Source organism: Marmota monax, unplaced genomic scaffold (genome assembly GCF_021218885.2).
Source record: "Marmota monax isolate L192 unplaced genomic scaffold, Marmota_monax_Labrador192_F-V1.1 WCK01_AAM20220418_F8-fsc00007, whole genome shotgun sequence".
NCBI lineage: Eukaryota > Metazoa > Chordata > Mammalia > Rodentia > Sciuridae > Marmota > Marmota monax.
In genome coordinates this window covers 12,660,495-12,672,589 of record NW_026692781.1, presented here as the reverse complement: position 1 = coordinate 12,672,589, position 12,095 = coordinate 12,660,495, and the positions used below count along the sequence as shown (strand labels likewise).

General features: G+C 41.2%; 1 protein-coding gene across 50 annotated transcripts in view; it reads left to right on the top strand.

Moving 5' to 3' along the window:
- The window catches only part of Ttn (titin), a 266,741-nt gene that overhangs the window by 234,743 nt on the left and 19,903 nt on the right, over positions 1–12,095 (top strand). For all 50 annotated transcript variants that reach the window (XM_058580253.1, XM_058580254.1, XM_058580267.1 and 47 more), the window contains 15 exons: positions 435–731; positions 836–1,423; positions 1,518–1,820; positions 1,931–2,227; positions 3,593–3,880; positions 3,992–4,291; positions 4,519–4,821; positions 4,912–5,217; positions 5,332–7,098; positions 7,414–7,707; positions 8,350–8,637; positions 8,754–9,053; positions 9,150–11,216; positions 11,318–11,620; positions 11,722–12,027. In XM_058580253.1, coding sequence (XP_058436236.1) covers positions 435–731; positions 836–1,423; positions 1,518–1,820; positions 1,931–2,227; positions 3,593–3,880; positions 3,992–4,291; positions 4,519–4,821; positions 4,912–5,217; positions 5,332–7,098; positions 7,414–7,707; positions 8,350–8,637; positions 8,754–9,053; positions 9,150–11,216; positions 11,318–11,620; positions 11,722–12,027 — 8,007 coding nt within the window. The remainder of the gene's footprint in view (positions 1–434; positions 732–835; positions 1,424–1,517; positions 1,821–1,930; positions 2,228–3,592; positions 3,881–3,991; positions 4,292–4,518; positions 4,822–4,911; positions 5,218–5,331; positions 7,099–7,413; positions 7,708–8,349; positions 8,638–8,753; positions 9,054–9,149; positions 11,217–11,317; positions 11,621–11,721; positions 12,028–12,095) is intronic.

Here is a 12,095-nt window from a genome sequence, read left to right as displayed (position 1 = left end):
CCAACCCTATTTTGTATTTTATTTAGAGAAAGGGTGTCATTGAGTTCCTTAATGCCTCACTTTTGTTCAGGCTGGCTTCCAACTCGTGATCTTTCTGCCTGGGCCTCTGGAGCCGCTGCAATTACAGGCATGTGTCACTGTACATGGCAAGATTGGTCACTTTGTTTCTCCTTTTCTATCCATGATGAATTTGGGGTACATTTTATCATCTAATCTAGGTCAATTTAAAAGCAAATACTTTGACATATAATAACATGATTTGGGGGAGCTTTGGTTGACTCAATAGCCAAACTCGTCATATAAAAAGTAAGAAAGATTCAAAAGTAAGCATATGGCCTTGATTTAAAAGTTCTATTTTGACAATGCATGAAGAGCACATGGGAAAGAATGTTGTTAATAATTCTTCCCTTTCTTTCAATACTTTGTTTTCTTAGAAAAACCAAGCCCACCTGAAAAACTTGGAGTAACAAGTGTATCCAAAGATAGTGTTTCCCTCACCTGGCTGAAGCCTGAACACGATGGTGGAAGCAGAGTTGTACACTATATAGTTGAAGCGTTAGAAAAAGGACAGAAAAACTGGGTTAAATGTGCAGTGGTAAAGACAACCCACCACGTTGTTTCTGGTCTGAGGGAGAATCATGAATACTTTTTCCGAGTCTTTGCTGAAAATCAAGCTGGCCTGAGTGACCCACGAGAACTCCTGCTTCCTGTTCTTGTAAAGGAGCAACTTGGTATGTCTAATTCTATGTAGAAGCAAATTTTGAAATCACTTACATTGTTTTGATTTTTAAAAACTCTTTTTTCACCTCCATTTTTCCATGTTCTTATTTTTCAGAACCCCCTGAAATTGATATGAAGAATTTTCCAAGTCACACTGTATATGTTAGAGCTGGTTCAAACCTGAAAGTGGACATTCCAATTTCTGGAAAACCACTACCCAAGGTGACCTTATCAAGAGATGGTGTCCCCCTGAAGGCAACTATGAGATTTAATACTGAAATTACAGCTGAGAATCTGACCATCAATCTTAAGGACAGTGTTACAGCGGATGCTGGAAAATATGAGATCACGGCTGCCAACTCCAGTGGAACAACCAAAGCGTTCATTAATATCATTGTGCTGGACAGGCCTGGTCCTCCAACTGGTCCTGTTGTTATTAGTGACATAACTGAAGAAAGTGTGACTCTCAAATGGGAGCCACCTAAGTATGATGGTGGAAGTCAAGTTACCAATTACATTGTACTCAAGAGAGAAACAAGTACTGCAGCATGGACAGAAGTGTCTACAACAGTTGCAAGAACCATGATCAAAGTCATGAAACTGACCACAGGAGAGGAATACCAATTCCGCATCAAGGCAGAAAACCGCTTTGGCATCAGCGATCACGTAGATTCTGCTTGTGTGGTCGTCAAACTGCCATACAGTGAGTTTTCAAACTTTTCAAAGATCCTAAGTTTCCATTTACCATAAATGTGCAAAATAGCTGTATTCACCTATGGGTTTTCTCTCTCTTGTAGCAACACCTGGACCACCATCTACACCATGGGTCACTAATGTTACTCGAGAAAGCATCACCGTGGGCTGGCATGAACCCGTGTCTAATGGAGGCAGCACAGTCATAGGCTATCACTTGGAAATGAAAGACAGAAACAGTATCTTATGGCAAAAAGCCAACAAAATGATCATCCGTACAACTCACTTCAAAGTCACAACAATCAGTGCTGGACTTATTTATGAATTCAGGGTGTATGCAGAAAATGCTGCAGGTGTTGGAAAACCCAGCCATCCTTCTGAACCTGTCCTGGCCATTGATGCCTGTGGTATGTGTTTGTCACGACAGTTCTGACACCTTGAAAATGCAAATCTTGTTTCTGTAAAGCAAAATAAATTGGCATAAGTGCCACTAATCTTCTTTCTCTCGTTGCCACAGAACCTCCAAGAAATGTCCGTATCACTGATATTTCAAAGAACTCTGTCAACCTGTCATGGCAACAACCAGCTTTTGATGGAGGAAGCAAGATTACAGGCTACATAGTTGAGAGACGTGACCTTCCAGATGGCAGATGGACCAAAGCCAGTTTCACCAATGTTATTGAGACTCAATTCACCGTCTCTGGCTTGACTCAGAATTCCCAGTATGAATTCCGTGTCTTTGCTAGGAATGCCGTTGGTTCCATCAGCAATCCATCTGAAGTTGTAGGGCCCATTACATGCATTGATTCCTATGGTAAGCATTATTGGAACTTTGAACTCCAACAGCTATCTAACCTAATACCATTTCCTTAATTTAATAATTTTTTGCTGCATGTTGTAATTAAGTTTTTGAAAGAAATTATGAACTAGCTGGGATACTTAGGAAATGTCCTTACCTATAAATTGAGAGAGTTGGACTATATAAAGTATCTAAGGACCTTTCCAACTTTCGTGATTGATTGTATAAGTTGGTGCTTTCATTCCCTTTAAAATTATCAGAGCCAATAGTTAACTCCATGTGTACATCCTCACAAAATATTGCTCTTAAATAAGTGGAAGACTGTAAACAGGGACTTTCATGATGACAGTGTTAGCAGTAGCTAGCATTTATTACACAAATTCTCTTAGTTTAACAACCTTAAAATTAGCCATTTTACAAAAAAGAAACTGAGATTTAAAGTGCTTATGCAAATTCCCCAAGGTCAAGCAGCTTATTAGTGATGAAGTGGGATTCTTCAGAGCCCTAACATCACTGTTCATCAAATATTCATATACTTGACCATTATGGAAAGTAACTGGTACATTCAACTAACAATGGTTTGAAAATTGAAATATCATGAGAGTTAAGAACCCTGTGACACTTTTCCTAAAATTTCTCCGTTTTCAAAAGGGAAAATGAGCCACTATATTGCCTGGACAAAGTATCCACTCCCACCCTCCTGTTGAGAATCCCAGGGCTACTTTGTATAAGCCAGGCTTTGCAGACACTAAATCAATACTGCTGTTATTGTGAAGCAAGTCAAATTTACTTCTGTTTCTCAATGGTTCTAAGCGCCCTGGTATAAAATATTCCCAGTAATATATAATATTATGAGTAGAGCATTCAAAGGTCTGACATGAACCACTCACATGTGGATAGATACCAGTGAAGTGAGACAGGAAAAGAAGAATAGGAAATGGTCAGAAGACATGGAAAGAAAACTAGAGGGAAAGAAAACTAGAGTGAAAGAAAATGCTGAAGGCTGCTTCTTCAGTAATGTTCTCCCTATGCTATCCCATCTCATCACTGGGATGAAATACCTAACAGACTTTAAAACACATTTAGAAGGCAGTGAAGTGCCTGTGCAATTAGTACAATGTTATTGAGGTCAGAGCTTTTTCATAGTCTTTCTTCCCCATCTAGGAGAATAGCTTATAAAATTTTAAAGTTTAAAATAATAGGTGACTAGGATTAGAAGTGTGTGTGTGTGTGCATGCGCGCGCACGCGTGTGTGTGTGTGTGTGTATGTATATATATATATTAGTTTAGTAAGGGCCAGTGACCCTATTTTGAGGTTGTTATGGCTATTTCTTTCATCCTGAGGATATATTAAATATTTCTTATTTGTCATTCTTACAGGTGGACCTGTAATTGACCTACCTTTAGAATATACAGAAGTTGTCAAATACAGAGCAGGTACATCTGTGAAGCTCAGAGCAGGCATTTCTGGCAAACCTGAGCCTACAATTGAGTGGTATAAAGATGACAAAGAATTGCAAACCAATGCACTGGTGTGTGTTGAAAATACCACTGACCTCGCATCTATACTCATCAAAGATGCCAACCGCCTTAATAGTGGAAGCTACGAATTAAAACTAAGGAATGCTATGGGCTCAGCCTCGGCCACTATCAGAGTACAGATCCTTGGTAGGTACTCAATACAGGCCAATGTCATATTTTGTTTGCCTAAAATGTAGTAATTTAAAATTAGTAGACTTTTAGAAGCACTAACATATCATCTTATTCTTTCATTGGCAGACAAACCAGGACCTCCAGGTGGACCAATTGAATTTAAAACTGTCACTGCTGAAAAGATAACACTTCTCTGGCAGCCCCCAACTGACGATGGTGGTGCAAAAATCACTCACTACATTGTAGAAAAGCGCGAGACAAGCCGTGTCGTGTGGTCTATGGTGGCTGAAAATTTGGAAGAGTGCATCATCACAACCACCAAAATTATCAAAGGAAATGAATACATCTTCCGGGTTCGAGCTGTAAACAAATATGGAATTGGCGAGCCACTGGAATCTGATCCGGTGGTAGCCAAGAATGCATTTGGTAAGATGGGATTTTATTAGAAAACTAAAAATCATGAGAAGTTTTAAGATAAACTATTCTGCTAGACTATGAATGCTTTCTTAAAATTATTTCCTTTTGTATCACGTCATATCTTAATGTCATCCTTTTCACATGGTAGAAAATATAATAAACTAATATTCTTAGATAGGATTCAAAGATCAGAAGATAGAATTTGCAAACTCATTTGCCTTTTTCTTTCTAAATAGTTACACCTGGGCCACCAAGCATACCAGAGGTGACAAAGACTACCAAGAATTCAATGACTGTTGTCTGGAACAGGCCAATTGTAGATGGTGGTAGTGAAATAAGTGGCTACTTCCTTGAAAAACGAGACAAGAAGAGTCTAGCTTGGTTTAAAGTGCAAAAGGAGACGATCCGTGACACCAGACAGAAAGTGACAGGACTCACAGAAAACAATGACTATCAATACCGAGTTTGTGCTGTAAATGCTGCTGGACTGGGTCCATTTTCTGAACCATCTGACTTCTACAAAGCTGCTGATCCTATTGGTAAGTGTTCTTACATGCAGCAGTAGCATCTTTTGTGTGAATAAATTGTATATGATTCTGTAATTACCATTTTATGAATGGTCATTCCAGATCCTCCAGGCCCACCTGCCAAGATAAGAATCGCAGATTCAACAAAGTCATCCATCACTCTTGGCTGGAGTAAACCTGTCTATGATGGGGGCAGTGCTATTACTGGATATGTTGTAGAGATGAGACAAGGAGAAGAAGAGGAATGGACCATTGTTTCTACCAGAGGAGAGGTCAGAACCACAGAATACGTAGTGTCTAACCTGCAACCTGGAGTCAATTACTATTTCCAGGTATCTGCAGTAAACTGCGCTGGACAAGGAGAACCTATACAAATGACCGAGCCTGTACAAGCTAAAGATATACTTGGTATGTACACAACTGGTGTGATTGTGTTTTTATCGTTTTATTAGAGTATTTCCAGGAAAAGACTCACTTTCTTGCTTTTAAAATTCACTGTTCCTGTCCATTTTGTGTCTACAGAGGAACCAGAGATCGACCTAGATGTGGCTCTCAGAACCTCTGTTATAGCTAAAGCTGGTGAGGATGTCCAAGTGTTGATTCCCTTTAAAGGCAGACCTCCACCTACTGTCACCTGGAGAAAAGATGAGAAGAATCTTAGCAGTGATGCCAGATACAACATTCAAAATACTGATTCGTCTTCGTTGCTCACTATTCCTCAAGTTACTCGCAATGATACAGGAAAATATGTTCTGACAATAGAAAATGGGGTGGGTCAACCTAAGTCTTCAACTGTGAGTGTTAAAGTGCTCGATACACCAGCCGCCTGCCAGAAACTACAGGTTAAACATGTTTCTCTAGGCACAGTCACTTTGCTCTGGGATCCTCCGCTCATTGATGGAGGATCTCCCATAATTAATTACATTATTGAAAAGAGAGACGCCACCAAGAGAACATGGTCTGTTGTGTCACACAAATGTTCCAGTACAACCTTTAAGGTAACAGATTTGTCAGAGAAAACGCCATTCTTCTTCAGAGTTCTTGCAGAAAATGAAATTGGAATCGGGGAACCCTGTGAAACCACAGAGCCAGTGAAGGCTGCTGAAGTACCCGCACCTATTCGAGATCTCTCAATGAAAGACTCAACAAAGACATCTGTTATCCTGAACTGGACCAAACCTGACTTTGATGGTGGGAGTGTCATCACAGACTATGTTGTGGAAAGGAAAGGGAAAGGCGAACAGGCATGGTCCCACGCCGGCATAAGCAAGACATGCGAAATCGAGATAGGCCAACTTAGAGAACAGTCAGTCCTGGAATTCAGGGTGTTTGCTAAAAATGAGAAAGGGCTGAGTGATGCCGTCACTATTGGGCCAATTACAGTGAAAGAACTCGTAATCACACCTGAGGTCGACCTGTCAGAAATCCCTGGGGCACAAATCTCAGTGAGAATTGGGCATAATGTACACCTTGAACTACCTTATAAAGGAAAACCCAAACCATCTATCAGTTGGCTAAAAGATGGTTTGCCACTGAAAGAAAGTGAATATGTTCGCTTCAGTAAAACTGAAAACAAAATAACCTTGAATATTAAGAATGTCAAGAAGGAACATGGAGGAAAATACACTGTTATTCTTGATAATGCAGTGTGTAGAAATTCTTTCCCCATTACAGTCATCACCCTCGGCCCACCATCCAAGCCCAAAGGACCCATTCGATTTGATGAAATTAAAGCTGACAGTGCCATCATGTCATGGGATGTACCTGACGATGATGGAGGAGGAGAAATCACTTGTTACAGCATCGAGAAGCGGGAAGCCTCACAAACTAACTGGAAGATGGTATGTTCAAGTGTTGCCAGGACCACTTTCAAAGTTCCTAATCTGGTCAAAGATGCTGAATACCAGTTTAGAGTTAGGGCAGAAAACAGATACGGAGTCAGCGAACCACTTGTCTCAAACATTATTGTGGCAAAACATCAGTTCAGGATTCCTGGACCCCCAGGAAAGCCAGTTATATACAATGTGACTTCTGATGGCATGTCACTAACTTGGGATGCACCAGTTTATGATGGCGGTTCCGAAGTTACTGGATTCCATGTGGAAAAGAAAGAAAGAAATAGCATCCTCTGGCAAAGAGTGAACACATCACCAATATCTGGAAGAGAATACAGAGCTACTGGACTAATGGAAGGCCTGGATTACCAATTCCGTGTGTACGCTGAAAATTCTGCTGGCCTAAGCTCACCAAGTGACCCAAGCAAATTTACCTTAGCTGTTTCCCCAGTGGGTAAGTAACTATTATTCAAATATATTTAATTAAGCAATCAAATGTATTAATACAAGTAAAATCAAACACTGCTTTCCTTCCATGTGTCACCTTCTTCCTATCTTCTTGTGACTGGACAACTGGTGAGGTAAAGCAAGGGGAATAATCTTAAGTCAGTCTAATAAAATAATTTAAAGTTCTTTTTAGACTAAGAAGCAGAAAGTTAAAATTAATGAATAAAATGTGTTGGGGAAAGTATTCATGTAATTTTTCTTCTCTTGAGTAAGAACTGGTTACAGATATAATGAGGCACTTAACTTCCTTATGATTTTTCAGACCCACCTGGCACTCCTGACTACATTGATGTCACCAGGGAAACCATCACTCTTAAATGGAACCCACCACTGCGTGACGGAGGCAGTAAGATTGTGGCCTACAGCATTGAGAAACGGCAAGGGGAAGATCGCTGGGTTAGATGCAACTTCACCGATGTCAGTGAATGTCAGTACACAGTTACAGGGCTTAGTCCTGGAGATCGGTACGAGTTCAGAATAATTGCAAGAAATGCTGTTGGAACCATTAGCCCACCCTCACAGTCTTCTGGCATTATTATGACAAGAGATGAAAATGGTAAGCATTTACAACACTTTTAGTGTCACTAAGAGCGTTTTACACTTTCAAAAAAAAAATAGTTTTGGCCACTGGTCTATAAAAGGAGAACAGAAACATCATTTCATACAGATTACCCAAGAATGTTATATAGATGAATTAGATCTTTCCTCCCTTTTAAATGAAGAGAAGAAAAACCATAACTGAAATCAGTGCTTTTTACAATGTCTATTATTTCATTCCATTCCCATATAAAGATCATGCAAGTGATCTAGCTTTGTAATTTTAGCCAGTTATAATAATTGAAAAAGAGCCCCAAGAAGAGGTGTCCATCTGTATTGGAGTTACTAAAATACAACATATAACCAACCACACAGTCATCACCTTGCTTTAGGTACAGCTAAAGGCCTCTTGCATGAACCTGTTTGAACATGCAGCCCTATCTGGAAGTAAATGACCTGTAAAGGTTTCATTTATAATGATGGGAAGATATTTGACCCCATAATCTAAATGCCATTATCAGTCCTACTTTCAAAACAGTCTGGTAGCACAGAATTCATTGCCTTGCCAGACTTTATGATGAAAAATATGTTGATGAAAAATATGTTGATGTATGTCTTTATAAAGCAACACTAACATGCAGTATCTCTATTTCTTTTATAGTTCCACCAACAGTAGAGTTTGGCCCTGAGTACTTCGATGGTCTCATTATTAAGTCTGGAGAGAGCCTTAGAATTAAAGCTTTGGTTCAAGGACGACCAGTACCTCGAGTAACTTGGTTCAAAGATGGAGTCGAAATAGAAAAGAGGATGAATATGGAAATAACTGACGTCCTTGGATCCACCAGCCTCTTTGTTAGAGACGCTAATCGGGACCATCGTGGTGTATATACAGTGGAAGCCAAAAATGTATCTGGCTCCACAAAAGCAGAAATTACAGTGAAAGTGCAAGGTAGTTTTAAAATATTTTATTAATGTTACAATTTATGGGACTAAGATTAAGGACATACCTAATTGTATTTTAATGAAGAGGAAAAAGAAACTAACTCTTAACACTTTTTCTTACAGATACACCAGGAAAAGTAGTTGGGCCCATAAGATTCACCAATATTACTGGTGAGAAGATGACCCTGTGGTGGGACGCACCACTAAATGACGGCTGTGCTCCTGTCACCCACTACATCATTGAAAAAAGGGAAACAAGCAGACTTGCTTGGGCATTGATTGAAGATAAATGTGAAGCCCACAGTTACACTGCCATTAAATTAATAAATGGCAACGAATACCAATTCCGTGTTTCTGCAGTTAACAAGTTTGGTGTTGGCAGGCCACTTGACTCTGACCCGGTGGTTGCTCAAATACAATACAGTAAGTTTCCAGTTTTACTAAATGGTACTCTGTCATAATACCAACTTCCCAAGCAAACGTGTCTAACTATCTTGAGTTTTCCCCCTCCTTTTGCAGCTGTTCCCGATGCCCCCGGCACTCCAGAACCTAGCAACGTAACAGGCAACAGCATTACATTGACATGGGCAAGACCAGAATCAGATGGTGGCAATGAGATTCAACACTACATCCTTGAAAGGAGAGAAAAGAAAAGCACAAGATGGGTGAAAGTGATCAGCAAACGACCCATCTCCGAGACGAGACACAAAGTCACTGGTCTGACAGAAGGCAACGAATACGAATTCCATGTCATGGCTGAAAATGCTGCAGGAATAGGACCTGCAAGTGGTATCTCAAGACTCATTAAATGTAGAGAGCCTGTGAGCCCACCAAGTGCTCCCACCGTGGTCAAAGTGACAGACACATCAAAGACAACTGTGAGCTTAGAATGGTCCAGACCAGTCTTTGATGGTGGCCTGGAAATAATTGGGTACATCATAGAAATGTGCAAAGCTGACTTAGGAGACTGGCACAAGGTGAACACCGAGGCCTGTGTGAAAACAAGATACACAGTCACTGATCTACAAGCAGGTGAAGAATACAAGTTCCGGGTTAGTGCTATCAATGGTGCTGGAAAAGGAGACAGCTGTGAAGTGACTGGCACAATTAAAGCCGTTGACCGATTAACAGCTCCGGAGTTAGACATTGATGCAAACTTCAAGCAGACTCACATTGTTAGAGCTGGGGCCAGTATTCGCCTCTTCATTGCCTTCCAGGGTAGACCTACTCCTACAGCTGTGTGGAGCAAGCCAGACTCTAACCTTAGCATTCGGGCTGATATCCACACAACAGACTCCTTCAGCACCCTCACTATAGAAAATTGCAACAGAAATGATGCAGGGAAATACACCCTTACTGTGGAAAACAACAGTGGTAGTAAGTCCATCACATTCACTGTCAAGGTGCTAGACTCTCCAGGACCACCTGGTCCAATTACCTTCAAGGACGTGACCCGGGGATCTGTCACACTCATGTGGGATGCTCCTCTCCTTGACGGCGGTGCCCGAATCCATCACTACGTGGTAGAGAAACGAGAAGCAAGTCGCCGCAGCTGGCAGGTTATCAGTGAAAAATGTACTCGCCAGATCCTCAAGGTCAGTGACCTGGCAGAAGGCGTTCCATACTATTTCCGTGTTTCTGCAGAAAATGAGTATGGTATTGGTGAACCCTATGAAATGCCAGAACCCATTGTGGCCACAGAACAGCCTGCTCCACCTAGGAGACTTGATGTTGTCGACACCAGCAAATCCTCTGCAGTCTTAGCTTGGCTTAAACCTGATCATGATGGAGGCAGTCGGATCACTGGCTACCTTCTTGAAATGAGACAAAAAGGTTCTGACTTCTGGGTTGCAGCTGGTCACACCAAACAGCTGACTTTCACAGTTGAGCACCTGTTGGAGAACACTGAATATGAATTCCGGGTGAAGGCCAAGAATGATGCTGGCTATAGTGAACCCAGGGAAGCCTTCTCATCTGTCATCATCAAGGAGCCTCAAATTGAGCCTACTGCAGATCTCACTGGAATTACCAATCAGCTCATAACTTGCAAAGCAGGAAGCACATTTACCATCGATGTGCCAATCAGTGGTCGTCCTGCACCCAAAGTAACATGGAAACTGGAAGAAATGAGACTTAAGGAGACTGATCGAATGAGTATCACAACAACAAAAGACAGGACCACCCTGTCTGTAAAGGACAGCATGAGAGGTGACTCTGGCAGATACTTCTTGACCCTGGAAAATACAGCTGGTGTTAAAACATTTACTGTCACAGTTGTGGTCATTGGAAGACCAGGTCCAGTGACTGGCCCCATCAAAGTCTCATCTGTGTCGGCTGAATCATGTGTCCTATCATGGGCTGAACCTAAAGATGATGGAGGCACTGAAATTACTAATTACATAGTTGAAAAGCGTGAGTCAGGCACAACAGCTTGGCAGCTCATCAATTCCAGCGTCAAGCGCACTCAGATTAAAGTCACTCATCTCACAAAATACATGGAATATTCCTTCCGTGTCAGTTCAGAGAACAGATTTGGTGTCAGCAAACCTCTAGAATCAGCACCAATAGTTGCTGAGCATCCATTCGGTAAGAAAAATTAAAATCATATTTCAAAGTCTCATTTATTAAATATTTCCACTGAATTTTGTAAAACCATATTCACATTTGATGCCTTTGTTTATATTCAGTCCCACCAAGTGCTCCTACCAGACCTGAAGTGTACTATGTGTCTGCCAATGCCATGTCAATTCGCTGGGAAGAACCCTACCATGACGGTGGCAGTAAAATCATTGGCTACTGGGTTGAAAAGAAAGAACGTAACACCATCCTTTGGGTGAAGGAAAACAAAGTGCCGTGTTTGGAGTGCAACTATAAAGTGACTGGTTTAGTCGAAGGGCTGGAATACCAGTTCAGAACCTACGCACTCAATGCTGCTGGTGTTAGCAAGGCCAGTGAAGCTTCGAGACCTATCATGGCTCAAAACCCAGTCGGTATGTATATAAAAATCAGGGGTTTGCATTTGTCTTTTGCTATTATTGGTAAACTCAGAGAACTCGGTTATAATTTTAACCTTATTTTTCATCTCTTCTAGATGCACCAGGCAGACCAGAAGTGACAGATGTCACACGATCCACAGTATCACTGATTTGGTCTGCCCCAGTGTACGATGGAGGCAGCAAAGTCGTGGGCTACATCATAGAGCGTAAGCCAGTCAGCGAGGTTGGAGATGGCCGCTGGCTGAAGTGTAACTATACCATTGTGTCTGACAACTTCTTCACCGTGACTGCTCTCAGTGAAGGAGACACTTATGAATTCCGTGTGTTGGCCAAGAATGCAGCAGGTGTAATTAGCAAAGGGTCAGAATCCACAGGCCCCATCACTTGCCGAGATGAATATGGTAAGAAATAGTCAACGTTCTCCTTTAAATTATCACAATTTATGTGGGAGTAAACTCAGATATTCATT